This window comes from Penicillium hispanicum (genome assembly GCF_028827665.1).
Source record: "Penicillium hispanicum strain IBT 35686 chromosome Unknown utg000001l_segment0_segment0, whole genome shotgun sequence".
Lineage (NCBI taxonomy): Eukaryota > Fungi > Ascomycota > Eurotiomycetes > Eurotiales > Aspergillaceae > Penicillium > Penicillium hispanicum.
Genome location: NW_026623193.1, coordinates 3,334,100 through 3,349,065, shown reverse-complemented (window position 1 = coordinate 3,349,065; position 14,966 = coordinate 3,334,100). Strand labels below are relative to the sequence as shown.

Sequence of the window (14,966 nt, the reverse complement as noted above, 5' to 3'; positions counted from 1 at the left end):
GCCCGCATGTACAGGTACGTGTGTCCAAATCGCAGAGCCCCTCTAGATTAATGCTATCATCAAAAGATCTAGATTGGCTAGTATAAGGGGGTAAATGAAAGAACAAGCATTGATCATCATCTCTCATCAAGGTCATGAAGACGGTGTGGAGGTGGTGGCAGGGTGCCGCACGCAGCAGCAACCCCAGCAGGTTATAGAAAGCAGAAGCAAAGTATCTATTGGGCCCAAGACTGGCGGAAGTAGTTCTCATCCACGGGCGGGGTGGACCCAGCATCAAAGAGGCCGGCCGGCCAGATGGGAACTGAGTCCTGCGCTTGGGGCATGTCGTACATGTCCTGAGCCGGGATGGGCTTGGGATCGATGCCCATGCTGACCTGCAGTTGATGCTCGAGCGCGGCGGTCGATTCATTAGCCGACTTGAGAAAATCATCGATGTTGATCGACTCGAGGTCATTTGACGACAGAAGCTGCGTCTGGGGCAGGCCAACCAATGAGGACGCAGAGCTAATGCGAAGGTGGTCCATGTCCGATGCTTCGCTCACACTGTGGAGATCATGCACGTCATTGCTGCCAGCGTGCCCCAAGGCGGGAAGCGGCCCAAACTCGTCGACTTCGGAGATGTCACCCGAGGATGATGGCGGCGGGAGGCCGGAGGGGTACGAATTATGATCGAAGCTAGCGTACGACGGGGTTTGAGTGCTGGTAGTAGCGGGTGCATCCGAATATAACGGGAAACTGGACCAGTCGACCGATGGTGCACCCATGCCAGCCGACCCCAGGGGCAGGTCTGAGTCCGGGGACGTAAAATAGGGGTCCTGATAGGGGTCCTGGTATGCCATACACGTAATTGGCGAATTGGAATTCGTGGTGGGAAAGGAGGTAAAGGAAACGTCGAGAGGTGGAGGCACGCTGGTGACGATCTGCTCCAGGGGAAATTTGTCCATGGCAGCTGGGGCAGAGGTCGGGTTCGGGGTTCCATCGATTGGCTTCTCCAGTGCCGCGGCCGGAAGGGTAGCAGGGGCAAACTTGTCCAAGAAAGACTGGTCTAGGGAGGCGGCCGTAACGTCTTCTGAGCCAGCGGCAGGAGCACTATTGGGAGAGCCGTGCTGTGAAGTGTCCTGCGACGGGGGTCGAGGGTCCATTGATAACGGAAGAGGTTCTTGGACGAAGGCCGACTGGGTCAGCGGGAGATGATCCATAGACCGACGAGGCATGTCGGACGGGTGGTGGATGGTATGTGATCGTGGGATTGTGTAAGGCAATCCGCACTTGTGGGCCATGTCATTGTGCTTGTGGGCAGGTTTATGGTGACCATCGCGGAAAATGGTCAACGTCGACTCGGATTTCGTCGAGGTCAGAAGCGGTTTCCGAGGAATTTCAGCAGGAACCGGTGGCTGAGACAAGGGCAGACCGGTCTCCGGCACGGTATCTAGATGGGGTTCCTTTTTCAGCGCACAGGTACAGCGCTGGCCATGACTACACCCACAGCGGTGTAGAGCGTCCTCTGTAATTCACGATCAGAAGGGGGGAACCGGGAGAATAAGCCAGCGCCAACTATGCTCACGCTTCAGATCTCGCTCGTCACCATGGCAGTCAGACGAGTCAGTTTTCTTTTTCTTATCGCCGCACCCGCACTTAACGTGGGTTGTCCGAGACTTGCGTAGGCCGCGACAGTGGGTACATTGAGAGACTGGGCGGCCTTTTTTGTTGATGTGGGTCAAGGGGCGGTCTACAGAGGACGACGTTAGAAGGGAATTGAAGCTGCTCCGAGAAGACGATCGACGTACCGCTGTGGTGGCAGCTGCTGACCCGGTGACCCCGGACGCAAGCTTCACAAGCCCACTTCTCACCATCAATGAGCATCGCGGTGGTTACTGAGAGGCACACATGCGATGAATCGCCAAATGATTGATCGTGAAAAGGATTGGAAGAGAAATTGAGCGGTCGCCGAGGGGACCACAAAGCCGTCAAGGCCAGGAAGGGAATTCGGCCGTTTCGGGGCGAATCGAACAGAATGAGCAAAAGGGTATCTTAAGAGACAAAGGGCCCAATGGGCAGGAAGTTCGCAGAACGCCGATCTAGCAGTATACAAGGTCGCGACTGAAGGGTGCTTCACGCAGGAGACGCCCTTGGGAGGCGAAATCGAAAGAAAAGAAGTAACTCCAAACGGGTATATCAGGAGGGTGACGAGCACGTTAAGAGGGGGAAGACGAGGATCAGGAGAGGGGGACCAAGCCTACGCACCGTTTGGCGCCGGCCGTGAGACAGGACACCAAGTACCGGTAGTGGCGGCCAAGAGAAAAAGCGATCGATATAGTGAGCCGACGGAACACCCTATGCGGAGGAGAGGAGGGAGAGAGGGAGGCGAGGGTTAATAACGGTACTGAGAGTTGGGATTTTCGCTGCGTGGGTGGTCGCTGCGGGCGGCCGGAGCGAGGTACAAGGCACGGGATCTTTACGCCTTTTTTTCTTACACTCGTACCTCCACGTTACACTCGTGGGAAATGCAGCAATGCATGATCGGATTGATTATCATTCGCACCTGGGATGTTTCTCCAACAAATGAGTGCGATGGAATCGCGTCCACCGCTTTCCACCATCCCGGCCTTTCATTCTCGACATGAACCACGCATGAATCATTGCGACCTGGGTTGCGAACCCCCTTTTGCTTTCGCGTGTATCCACCGTTGAGGTCCAACGAGTCCATCAAGGCCCACGACGTGGCGGTCCCACCAGGAGCCGGCCCAGTTATCGCTCTGGGTTAGGGTTATTTCACCTTGCCTTGGCTAAGGGCCTGGCAGAGTCGAAATTGAATCTAGTCGCTACTGCTGGCTCTGCCAACATGTCTTCGATCCCTAAAAGATACACAAAACAACAAAGAAACGACAAACCCCATGTCAGATCAGCCCCCAGACGGAAGAGCCGCCTTGCGTGGTGACGCAGACTCGTCGAATTCTCGCCATCTCCAACGTTTCCACGAGGCGCACCACAGAGTCAAACGGAGCGCAGGGGGTTTCCCTTGTTCTTATCGGCAGGGCGCCTATTTCAAGCATGTTCGCAGATCCAGAACCATGAAGCACCGTACGGTGAGGGTGAACACACTCGGCGGAGACTCCGGGCACGGCCTGCGCACGAACTCATCCCCACCCAGGATGGATCTCGCTAGTAAAATCTGGGGCCGCACATCCCAGTGACACTTGGCCCTTTGAAGGTTCGCTGTCTCGTAATTCCTCCGACTTCCCCCTGATGATTGGGGGCGAGGATCGAGGGTCGAGATGTTTCAGGGGGCAGAGGGAAGAGGAAGGATGGAAGAGATGGCGCTAACCCAGGTACATTTACATAATTGGCACCTCGTTCTAAGAAGTTTCTACGATCCCTGCAGGGCGCTGTAGGACGAATCAGTGGACAATGATCATTGGGCAGCGTATGCGCTGGCGAACCAGCGCCACCGTTGATCATTACTGGGGCGTCATGGGTCGTGGAGTTGGCGAAAGGCTGGAGGAAGCAGAGAATAAAGACGAAGTCAGCGTGCATCTCCCGAGTCACGATGGGCGATGCAAGTCCTCAACCCACGCCTTACACGTATTGGCCAGTACGGTACTGCATGTCATAGCGCTGTGCGCGCGCAGTCTGATGGCGTCACGGTTCCTGCTTCGGGCGGCCTGCAGAGGGCTTTGGCGCCGGCCAGCGGGCCCTGATCGGCGTCTGCAACAATGAGCGGCCGGTGCCAATCAGCGCGAGCCTGGGTGTCGATTCCGGTTACCTGACAGTACATGCCGCGCTGGTGTCTTGGTGCCAACCCTGAAACCACCGCGTAATTCAATCATTAAGCCGGAAATACAGTACACAATCAGGATCAACCTGATGCAAGGCACTTGGCGAGTCTCTCCATGTGCTGACACTCTTAAATGATACACTTTTATCCTCATACCTCAAGTCGACTGTAAGAGTCCTCCCAGTGGAACCATTCTTTGCATGGAATCCTGACAATGGCCCAGAGAGGTAGAACTCCTAGTAGAGTATCTGAATCACTCCTGGCCGTCTTGCCCTAGTGCCAAAGAATAAATACCTGGGCTTTTGAGCTTTGGTGTCCTCAACTTCTGATCAGTTTCAGTTAAAAAAAAAGGAACCTAGCTCTTCCCTTCTCCCATTATTGAAATACCTAAGCATCCGCTCCCCACCGTGTCGCGAATTCGCTTTCAACGTCTTCTCTTCCCCCATCTGACGGGGAACACCAGGAAGACGTCTCAAGTGACCATGGCCTATAAACCCAACCCCAATCTTCCCAACCAAATCCTTGTGCTGCAGCAAATGCTGGTATCCAACGAACACCGAAATAGAAGGTCAATAGATACCCCGAAGAGCCCCGGAGACGGGTACTAAAAGCACCGTATGTTCAAGATCTGGTGTGGCCTCAAGGACAGAACAGAAAATAGAACTACGCAGGGGATACCGGAAGGCCTTGCCAGTGACAGCAATTCAAAGGGAAGATGTCTCGCCGTTGTCCTCCGGGAAGGAGATGCGGTCGAGGATGTTTGTGGGGGAGTACAAAGAAAAATAGACGGTCCATAAGCATTCATAAGGACACCATCTCGTGTAGAGCGATAGTTTGAGCAACAACGGAGTATGGTCACCTCGCAGTTTGCAAAGCACAAGCGAAATTCACATCATCCACTCGTGGGTGATCCCCCGTACCCCCGTGCCTGATGTAGCCTTCGATAGAAACCTATCCAGAATTGACAACACTGCCACAAACTTCAATTACCAAAGAACTGTGAGCTCACGTCACTCCATCTCCAGTAGAGTTTCCATAACAGAAATATTTCGAGAAGTTCGACGTGGAAGCATCTGTCTGTAGGCGGTGGAAGGTTGACGATGGATGAGTCCGCGATCGGAACACGGGGGCCGGTGGGAAATAGTATTAATCCGCACACGCAGAAACGAAAGGCCGTCCTCCGCGCGATCATCCCGAGGACTATAGATCTATACAAGTTAGTAAAGTCAAAATATGCGAGCGCTGCGATCTGATTACAAGGCGCCTCGCTCAAAATGCTGGTGTTGCTTGATGCGGCGGCGCTAGCCCCTTCGAAATTCCCCCGCGTGAAAATTAGCCTGTAGAAAAAACCTTGCCTCTGGCACTTCGCGTCCTCCACCTTTCCCCCGTCTCCCGGAAGCTCGCTCTCCCCCAACCTCATCCCTATCCGTGTGTTTTCGGACTCTATTTCGCGCGATGAATTCTCGTGAGCAGTCTGATATGCCTCCGACCCCCTCGTATCCGTCTCCCAATGGCGCGCAGATGGCTCAGGGTGCCATGCCGTACTACAGTAACCGCCAGCTGACCACCGACGAGCTCTTGTCTGCTGAACTGTCGCGCGAGGCCTCTGGCCCCGGTCTAGGGGATGGATCGAGCGGTGGTGTGCACCACGGTCAATCTATGGTGCTGGGTTCCTCGAATACCGGTGACATGGGCCGTCCCTCGTCCGACGACCACCAACATCAACACATGCTGCAGTTCACCCCAAGTCAACAAGTCGGTGTTGATCCGAACCACGACCTTAGCTATGGTGAGCAGAGTGCGCGCAAGCGATCCAAGATCTCCCGAGCTTGCGACGAATGTCGGCGTAAGAAGGTATGTCGCGACCGGTCCCCAACAAGACGCGTGAAACTCCAGCAACTGACTGTGTAATTTCGTTATCAACAGGTACGATGTGATGCCAGCTCGGAGACCGGTCTTGAGACGTGTTCAAATTGCCGTCGCCTCGGCGTCGTCTGTCAGTTTAGTCGCGTGCCGATGAAACGCGGCCCCAGTAAAGGGTAAGAATATAGGAGACGCGCCAACCGCGAATCATCCCATGACTGACGAGGCTACAGCTATATCAAGGAGCTTGCCGAACGACTACATACCCTCGAGAGCCAGATGCAGCCTGCGATCGTGCAACCTGATGTGCCGTACCAATCGATGAACGAAGTATCTCTCCCAAGAGCCTACCAAGACTTTGCATCGCCGGTGGATTCTGGCTCAGCCACTCGCAAGCGAACATACTCGGTCTTTGAAGGCCTTCCAAGTTCTTCCTTTGCCCAGCCTTCCTTCAATTCCCGCGGATCGCAGAATGCATTCGACGCACCTGAATCAACGGCCGACCCCTATAACCCGGCAGTTGCCAGCGGCGGTGCACCGAAGCCCGGCAATTTGTTCTGGAACCCGACTGGCAATGAGCAAGAGCCGCCAAGCGGTCTCGAAATGACCGATCTGCACAAGCATGAAGGCGATGATGATATGTCACCAGCTCATCTTGATGAAGGAGCTTTGACAGCGTACGTGTCAGACCTAGATACCGTTTTCTGAACCCCGGTCTGACAATGCACAGATACTACCAGAAGATCCATATTTTGCTGCCGATTCTTCCACACACGAGAGAACGCACTCTAGAACTTCTCCAACAGTGCAACCGCGAGGTTCAGGAGATTTTCTGCTACGCGCTGTACACGGCCACTCGCACTGACCTGTCGCGCGTTGCGGGTAATTTCGAGAAAGTCACATCATTCGACAATGCCCAGGATCTACTCCTGTATCACACACGTCAGCCTTTAATCGCCCACTCCACCGCAGCCAACTTGGTCTGGTTTCAGGCCCTACTCCTGATGATCATTGATTGTGATACTCGAGGACCGGATAACTTTGTTCTCAAGGATGGCATTCCAAAGCACACCCTGGTCCAAGCCGCCAGCAAGCTTGGCTATGATCTGGCGAAGAACCAGGGCCAGTTGAAAAGCAAGCGCTCCACATATTCCGATATTGACTCAGACGCCAATCTTACTCGGCGCAACTGGGTATCGCTGATCATCTTGACTCGGTGGTATGCGATTAGTGTGGCTGATGGAACCGTGCTCAGTGGACAGGAGATTGGTGGCCGTGAAGATGAACGGGTCGTTGGCCAGATCACGACGGGGATTGCTTGTAAGTTGTGACTTTCCGTTGGCCCTCCCGTATATAATGCTAATGTGCCCGTTCCAGCCTACTCGACTTTCTTGTCTGAGATGGTCACCTTGGCCACGGTCGAGCACAATGTCTGCCAGACGAACACCGGTCTCGGACGAATGGTAGGGGCCAACCTGGTTGCGTCACTTGAGCGCCTGGCGGAGATGGAAGATCTTTTCCAAATCCACGAGTTGCCTGAGAACACCGCTGCACGCCCACTGTTCCAAAGCCTTCAGTCCCAGCTGTACTGGACTGTTCGTCTACTCATCAAGCGTCATGTCTACATCTACAGCCCGTACGAAATTATTTATTGTGCCCAGGAAGTTATCAACGAGCTCCACAAAGCCACCCTGCAGAATCGACCACCAACCCCATTTGACCTGCACAGTCTTGCGCTTGCATCAATGACTCTGCTCGAGGCCACCGTTCTCCAAGAACATTCAAACGATTGCTGGGAATCCTTGGCAAATGTCGAAGAAATTCTCGACCGCCGCGACAGGAACACAAACGAGGCGGCCGAGTTCGATAACGTTTTTGGCACCCCAGGTTGGGACGCGAAGATTCGCGTTTTCCTTGAATGGCGCCGTGTCAAGTCCCAGGAGAGCCAGCTCCATGAGTCTGTCAGTGGCATGAACAGAACTGGCGCAGGATTGGGCTCGTCCCAGCCACCTATGATGGGCCCCAATGAGCAGCGTTCGCTTCAACACCTCGCCGATCTAGCTGTTGGCGCTGAGGGCTCTGTGAGTCAGAACGCGTCCTCTACGCCGCCACCGGGTCTCTCTGCCGAGCATGGCGAGACATCGCCGAATCTCGCCCCGCAGCTGGCGCAGTCGCATGGCGGCACCGGCCGTGTTGTGGTTGACTTCACCATGCTCACGAAGGAGGGTTACCTAAACGTGTTCTCGGGTTTGATCTACCGTCGCAATCGTTGATTATACTTGCTTGGCTGTGTTCAATCGCCCCCTTTTTTCTCAGCTGTTTTCGCTCTTCTCGACTCATGCTTTGGTGTCCGGTACGCTGTAGGAAATGTTAATTTTTGCTCTTATGTTTCGTCTTTCGGTCCCAATATATCCTACCTCTCCTGTTTGCGTGGCCTACATCCTACCAGGGTGTGTCGATATCACAAACAGACTTAATTCCACTCGTTGTCTTTCTTAATCTATCCTGATTCTGCAAATTAGCCTGGGAAACGTGGTAATCATTTGCTCTATTCCTTGTATCCCCTTGGGTCATATCGAAATCAGAATAACTCAGTTCGTCCATACATAAGTGTATCACATCCCATCGACCATCTGCTAAGATATACCGACTTGTATGACATCCATTAAGCAATACATTCTCGCATAATTATATGTGGGAATATAAGCCTACTGGAATTGGAAGATTTCCTCACCCTCATGGCTGATCCTTTGCCCTCCTCTGGACATCGAACGACGTAAAACAGGACTTTCCTAGTTCCCTACTTCTTGACCCCGAACGCAAATCGCCTCCATGTCGCTTCCACATCTTGACACAAAGCCATGAACTTGTCGTCCTCGATCAGCTCGCACATCCAATTCTCCAGAAACGCAACTCTTTCTGCAGATGGGGAAGTCAGGTAAAGCGAGAGCTGATCTTCAACCGACTCCATAGCGTGCCACGTCTGCCTGCCCGGGACACAAGGATCTGCAGGTGTGATTGGAATCAAAGGAGCGTGCGAATGAGGTTCCATAGGCGTACTACACTGTGGATATGGCTGCGTGCTCTGGGGCTCTAGTGAGATGCGCGATATCTGAACTGCATCTGGAAGTGGCTGGGTTGGAACGAGGGACTGGGATTGTGAGTCGGAGACCTGGGAGTCATGGTATGGTGTCAGGTCAGGCTCGACGGGTGCATGCGATGTCTCCTTGGATCTTCTGCCGTTAATCTGCTCTGCAACTGGAGCGGGAGGTATATGTGGGGCTGGGGCTGCTTCATTCGATGATTCTGCTCGGGGTCTTTTCGAGCTTGATCTTGAGAAGGGAAGTTCTCGTTTGGGAGGTAGCATCCGATTAAGCTGCTGGTCATGATAAGCCGGCGCAGTTGCAGGACGTGAGCTCGAGGCTGTAATTTCAACGCATTTTTGGGACAATGGGGCTGTCGGGTTGGGCCCCTGTTCGGCAGGTTCTAAGCCCTGGCCTGGAAGGTCCGGTGAGGTTTGACCCGGTAGATTGTGTAATATGCTTGATGAGGAAGGAGGGTTGTGCGCTAGTCTACGTCAGAGACGGGGCGACTCGTCGACTGTACAGACAAGTGCACTTACTTGTCACCCCACCCGGTATATAGCCTGGCATTGGGAAGAAGGGCACTGGCGTGGTTTGGTTGGATGCGAATGCAGTGCTTGCGTCTTTTGAAGCAGTAGTCGATATTTGAGCCGAAGTCCATGACGAAGAAGATGGCGGTCTTTGTGGTGCTTGTAGGGATGTGCTGCCCTCTGTCAATGGACAGTTGATCTCGCTGAGAAGGGCGAGGGCAGTGAAGTAGTCGCTGTTCCTTAAGAACTTGATTTGAAAACGACGGATCTAGCAGTTTGACCAATCCTGTCAGTTCCTAGTTCTAGTGTAATACTGCCTTCTTTATACGCACATGGGTTCCGCCTTGTGGATATTTGACTGCAAGGCAGGGTGACTTGACCACGACAGCGAAGAGCGGCTTCGGTAGTGATGCATCTTGAACGGCCCCAGACTGGCTTGCAGCTGATCGAGCAAAGTAAGCCAAGTCAATTTGCTCCTGTGTAAAGAATTAGCTTGCCTGCAGGGCTCATGGGAGCTGATTGAAGTGCATATGACTGAGAAGAATTACCAGGATGCTATTGTTTCGGACCACTTTGAGTATCAGTCGCGGTGGCACCGAAGGACCGCAAATAAACATATTTAGAACGCAGAACACATCACCATTGCCATTCACATGTGTCCATGCCAGTGGTCCGTTGTGGTCAATGGGCGTAGTTGTGTGAGAGAATTTGGCTAGAGCCAGGCGAGTCACCTGGGGATTCTGCTGTAGGGCCGGTTGATGCATCACAAGCTAAATCCTGGAGCCTGGATGTATTATATAGCCACAAAGAGAGCAAAGAAGTAGGTGGTGTATGATCCCGAGCAATCGCAGAGAGAACAGGTGTTGGTGCTGGATGGAAAATGACGGGTCACTTGATCACCAGCAGCCGTGGAATTTACAAAGCCCATTCCCGCTTCATTAGCAGAGCAAGCCAGCCTATTCTACGGGAAGGCTTTTGTTTAATTTAACTCTGAGCTCTTGCCGATTATGATAATCGAAAGAAGGGTTTGATGCAATATAGTGAGATGGACAGCAGACTGTTCAGAGATCTACAGGAAAAAAAAGCCACAAAAGGGGCAAATATCGCCTGTTTCCTTTTAGCAGACATAGACTCCAAGAGCCTTTGGAGTACGTTTTGAATGCAGCATAAAATGCATTCTTTCTATTTCCGCGATCCTGTGTCTAGCAGGGTTCCAAGGGTAGCGAACCCAGAAAATGACGCCTGGGGCATACATGCCTTATCCCAAATAGGAATCGGGCAGAATACGCCTCGGAGCAACAATCATCCGGTAACGCGCCCTGGAGGAAGCGCGGACTTTTGGCTGATCGATTCCGTTGATCGCAAGTCCAGCTCCTGCTACAGCCCTCCAGGGCCGCATACAAGGAATTGACGGCTATCCACCCCGTGGTCTCTGTCGCCAGTGAATCTGGGTTCCGCGCAATCTCGCCACACACCCCGCACCTGACTAGCACGTCTGCTCCTCGTGTTCATCCTTGTTGCGCATCCTGGCCTTGGCCTCGAACGCGCCCGACTACTCCACTTGTCGCAAATCACCAATTTTGGGGAGTTAAGCAAACAGAGTTGAGATATTGTGACCATACCTGGCACTGTCTTTCGTGCCGAAGTTGTCCCTGCGATTTCAAGATCTCGCCTCCCTGCGATCTGCTATTCGAGTCCGTCCACTTCGCACGTCGATGCAATTTCAAGGCCGTGGACCCTTCTCAAAACGTCCCTGTTGAATCATTGATATCCGACGGCGTGTCGAAACACGCCGACTGGGAAAACCGCTACGAGTGGCTTTGAAGAATTTGGACCACAAGGGAGACGAAGTGCAGACCTCCAACCTTTGACTGCCATTTCTAGCGGAGCATAGGTTCCCTGCCATCGTATTCCCAAAAATGTCTGCGTCTACGCCGCAGAGAACCTCATTGCGACGTAAGTATCGTCATTGAATGCCCTCGCAAAGCGCTATACTGACCCCTCGCCAGAGGGCCTGCGCCAGGCTCCGAAAGTCAACCAACCGTTCATCCCGGACACAGGCCCTTCGCGCCGCTCGCAAAACCAGAGCTTCACGTCCCCACAACCATCAATGTCGCCTCACATGCCCCTCAATCCGGCTGCCAACCCAAACAGTGCACAGTTTGCAGTCGATAGCTGGGAAGGAAAAGGCCAAACACAACTCCCAATGGCTACACGAGAAGTCCCGACCCCAGGGAATAGGCCGGGTCTTTTTGCCAGTCTTTACGATCGCTCTAAAACAGTCAAGGCGGCTGATTTCTATGACCCATACTTTCCCCTGAGATATCTTGAAGTTCCACGAAGTGAGTAATATATCCACACCCCGTTCTAAATACGGCGCTCATGCTTTTGGACCATAGCGGATCATATCTACAAACGTGCTCATTATGGCCTTCAGTCGGGGATTCCGGACGAAGTTGATTTTGCGCTGTACCATCTTGTTCAGATTTCGAATCAAAGGTGGGACAAGTTCAAGTTCGAGGGATTCCCATTGCTCGCAGAAACGCTTATGCAAAAGGCACTCGACATCACATTCCTTTGCACTGGGGTGCGGTGGGAGTTTGAGTATGATCCTCGATATCCTACAGACAGAGTGAACGTCTTGAATTCCTTACACGGAACGCGGGATATTCTTGACAAAATCCAAGGAATTCCAATGAGTCTTCCAACAGACACGCTCGAAACATATGAATTCAATCATCATCTTCGCAACATCAAGGAAGCGACACTGGTATTGAGGAACATGGTGCTTCTGAAGGAGAACGCTATTTACGTTTCGCGCTATGCAAGCGGGCTCCTCAGGGACTTCTTGGTCATCCTCATCAATATACCAAAACAGTCCCGTCTGAATGAAATCAGGAATGACGCACTAGATATTGCCGAAGAAGTGACCAAATACATGAGGACTGATCCTCATGACCCTCTTTGGATTTCGCTGGTCAACTGCCTGGAATCATCAGATCGTGCTCACATTGTGAGAGCTCTCTGGGCCCTGACTCACTTTTCTACTGAATTGGACGAGGCAGATGCCAACCGAGCCATGGAGAGTCTGTCGAAATCCACCCTACAACAAATGTACTACCATACATTATTGGACCTCGACCGAGATATCCTGAGCGGTGCACTTGACTTCTGGTATCAATACACGCTCAGTACTGACAACATCGAGGCCCTGATGGATGTCATCAATTTCCCAATTGTCTTCGTGCCACGCATGATTGCACTTCTCACATATGAGGCCCGGCCAACCAAGAAGGAAACTGTTCTCCAGGAGGAAAAAGTTGCGCCGCCGCCATCAGAGATCCCGCGTGTACCACCCGAGCTTTTGGAGAAGCTGATGGAACTGTCAGAACCAGAGCGCAGTTCCCAGTGGCTACGTTGCTGTTTTGTGGAAGATGCAGAATGCGAGATTACACAGATTTCTTTATGGCAAGCCTACCAGAGCCGGTTCGCTGACCCCCGTGTCCCTGGAGGAGGCGTCCTTCCTGCCGCAGAGTTCATTAAAAACGTCAGCAACACATTCACCAATGCTCAAGCCCAGGTCATCAACGGCCCAGGAACCGCAACCAAATTCATCATCAAGGGCATCCGACCCTTGGATACTGCTCGCACATTTGACGGCTTTCCCTACCTTTACTGCAAATGGGCCGATAACTCGAAACCCTCCAAGATGTGCCAACGTGCCTTCACCTCTCCTACGGATCTGCGCAATCATGTCTTCGCAGACCACATGAGCCTGGAAGCCGAGGAGACGCCCGGACAATTTAAAACGGAGGCAGCGGAAACTGCAATTCACACTTGTCTTTGGGATAACTGTTCCCGATTCCGTGCGTCAGGTCCTAGCACCAACACCGCAATGGTTGCGGGTCATGTCTCATCCCACCTCCCCGAAGACCGGCCTGCGGATGCGGAGCCCCCAAGTACCAAGCGTGTCGTTCTCCAGGAGCGAATTGTTCGTAAGTGGTACTACATGGATACTCCGATCAACGAGAAGGGCGAACCCATTGGTGCGGCATACAAGGCCGCACTGGTGCTACGCAATATTGCCCGCGGCCTTCCCCACCGAACGTCCTCGAAATACGGTGGTTTGTCTTGGAAGAAGGCCTGCTTCCTGAGCCAGCGCCCCAAGATTGTGGAGGTTTGGGATCGGAACCGAGCCCTGCGCAAGGAATTGACCGAGTTGATCATGGTTATCGAGAAGCCAGATGACTATTGAGATCGTTGCCTTTCTTGGCCATGACCTTACGATCGGGTGTCTATTGTGCTTTCTCGGGTTGCGTTCTTTCTCTTTGAGCATCGATGTCTTTGTACCATTAATACCCTGTCTGCCCTACGCTCTCGGCTTTTGTCGCGGCCCAGATCTTCCAGTCTTCATTTCACGCTTGTGACATGACAAGGATACGGTGGTCCTTCACCTTGGATTTGCTGGCTTCTCATTTTCATTTACAGCCCTCACGCACGCCAAAAGTACTGCGGAGTTATTCCCACGGATTTCGGGGCCAGCGATCTTTCATCTCTCTGGCGTCACTGGTGGAAGAAGCTAAGGGACAACCCATGCGACCTCGCAGTCTGTCCTTTTCTTCATCTACCGGGTTCTTGATGTTTTTATTGCTTCGTGTTGTTTCATGTCCCTTCGATGACGATGTATGTGTACCATAGGGATGGAGTAGGGGGAGATACTGGTCCCATAGAGGCCTGGCGATCTAGTTCTTTTCTATTTTTGTTCCCCCCATAGAAATATCATGCAAGCTGTCTTGAAAAGTGTTCTGTCCCGAAACCTTTCCACCATTAACGCAAGATATCTTTACTGCTTCGCCTCGGCCGACAACTCGGCGAGAACGCGCATCGCGTCCTCTGCCCGTCCCGCAGGAACGTAGATATGATCATGGAAGAACCCGCTGACAACATTGGTGCTGATGCGGTGATCCTTGAGTCGGTTGGTGATCGCCGCGATCAACCCGATCGCCTCCAGGCTGGAGTGGATCGCAAGCGAAATCTTCTTGCACGGGAAGACCGCCTCCTGGAAGCCGTGCGAGGCAGCTAGCGCTTCCGTGGTCACGATCGTTGTCCCTTCGGCTTCTTGCGCGATCAATTGGGGCTGCAGCGTGGCTAGCGGAAGAGAAGCCAGCGGCTGGGTAGTATTGACGAAGACATAGACTGAAGGGTCGAGAGTGGGTTGCATGGTCGCTAGGAGGACGGAGAGGTTTTCCTCGCCGGTGGCCATGGTGGGAGGATATGATGGAAGGTTGAAATGGGTGGAAGGGAGGAGTTGGGAAGAAGTCCTTGTTCACTGACCGTGTTGACTGATGTTTCGGCGGTCGAAATGTTTGTCACAGCTGTCACTGGCAGGGCGCGCAGCGAAGATGGGGCCATTTCCGTGGCCATATTTGCAACGTTCAAATTGACTGTACGAATAGCTCTCTGTGGAGTTGAATGTACTTTGGAATTCTCATACCATGGGATTTTCTATAGATATCCCTGGATTTCGTTGTACGCTTGACTGGCTGCGCCACTTGATCGATAGTGTACAGGGTAGGGCCTAAGTGATGCTCTGTCATAGATTGTCTTCCATATGGCTTCTCTGGGGCTGGGACCTTGCTATGCCGCTATACAGCACCTAAGACCTGATTAGTTTTACTGCAATAACTTGGATAGAGACTTGGTAGATGGCAATGG

The 14,966-nt window shown here is 52.8% G+C and overlaps 5 protein-coding genes across 5 annotated transcripts; 2 read left to right on the top strand and 3 right to left on the bottom strand.

The window, feature by feature from the left end:
* Positions 1–215: 215 nt before the first annotated feature.
* N7459_001285 (copper fist DNA-binding domain-containing protein) lies at positions 216–1,863 on the bottom strand (the record flags this gene model as incomplete). Its single annotated transcript, XM_056940470.1, has 3 exons — positions 216–1,504; positions 1,565–1,729; positions 1,788–1,863. 3 exons carry the CDS (start codon positions 1,861–1,863, stop codon positions 216–218), a joined length of 1,530 nt encoding a protein of 509 aa, XP_056804750.1.
* Positions 1,864–5,230: 3,367 nt separating this feature from the next.
* On the top strand, positions 5,231–7,911 carry N7459_001284 (putative C6 finger domain protein; the record flags this gene model as incomplete). The annotated part of the gene is made up of 5 exons (XM_056940469.1): positions 5,231–5,629; positions 5,702–5,814; positions 5,872–6,315; positions 6,369–6,958; positions 7,016–7,911. 5 exons carry the CDS (start codon positions 5,231–5,233, stop codon positions 7,909–7,911), a joined length of 2,442 nt encoding a protein of 813 aa, XP_056804749.1.
* A 527-nt stretch (positions 7,912–8,438) lies between these two features.
* Positions 8,439–10,021, bottom strand: N7459_001283 (uncharacterized protein; the record flags this gene model as incomplete). Its single annotated transcript, XM_056940468.1, has 4 exons — positions 8,439–9,205; positions 9,249–9,519; positions 9,584–9,727; positions 9,800–10,021. Coding segments are annotated over 4 exons (1,404 nt in total), but the record flags the coding sequence as incomplete, so codon positions are not given.
* Positions 10,022–11,170: 1,149 nt separating this feature from the next.
* N7459_001282 (putative chromatin remodeling complex subunit (Rsc9)) lies at positions 11,171–13,506 on the top strand (the record flags this gene model as incomplete). Its single annotated transcript, XM_056940467.1, has 3 exons — positions 11,171–11,207; positions 11,261–11,593; positions 11,651–13,506. The coding sequence occupies 3 exons, from the start codon at positions 11,171–11,173 to the stop codon at positions 13,504–13,506; spliced, it is 2,226 nt and encodes a 741-aa protein (XP_056804747.1).
* A 588-nt stretch (positions 13,507–14,094) lies between these two features.
* N7459_001281 (ACT domain-containing protein) lies at positions 14,095–14,514 on the bottom strand (the record flags this gene model as incomplete). Its single annotated transcript, XM_056940466.1, has 1 exon — positions 14,095–14,514. One exon carries the CDS (start codon positions 14,512–14,514, stop codon positions 14,095–14,097), a length of 420 nt encoding a protein of 139 aa, XP_056804746.1.
* Between the last annotated feature and the right edge of the window lie 452 nt (positions 14,515–14,966).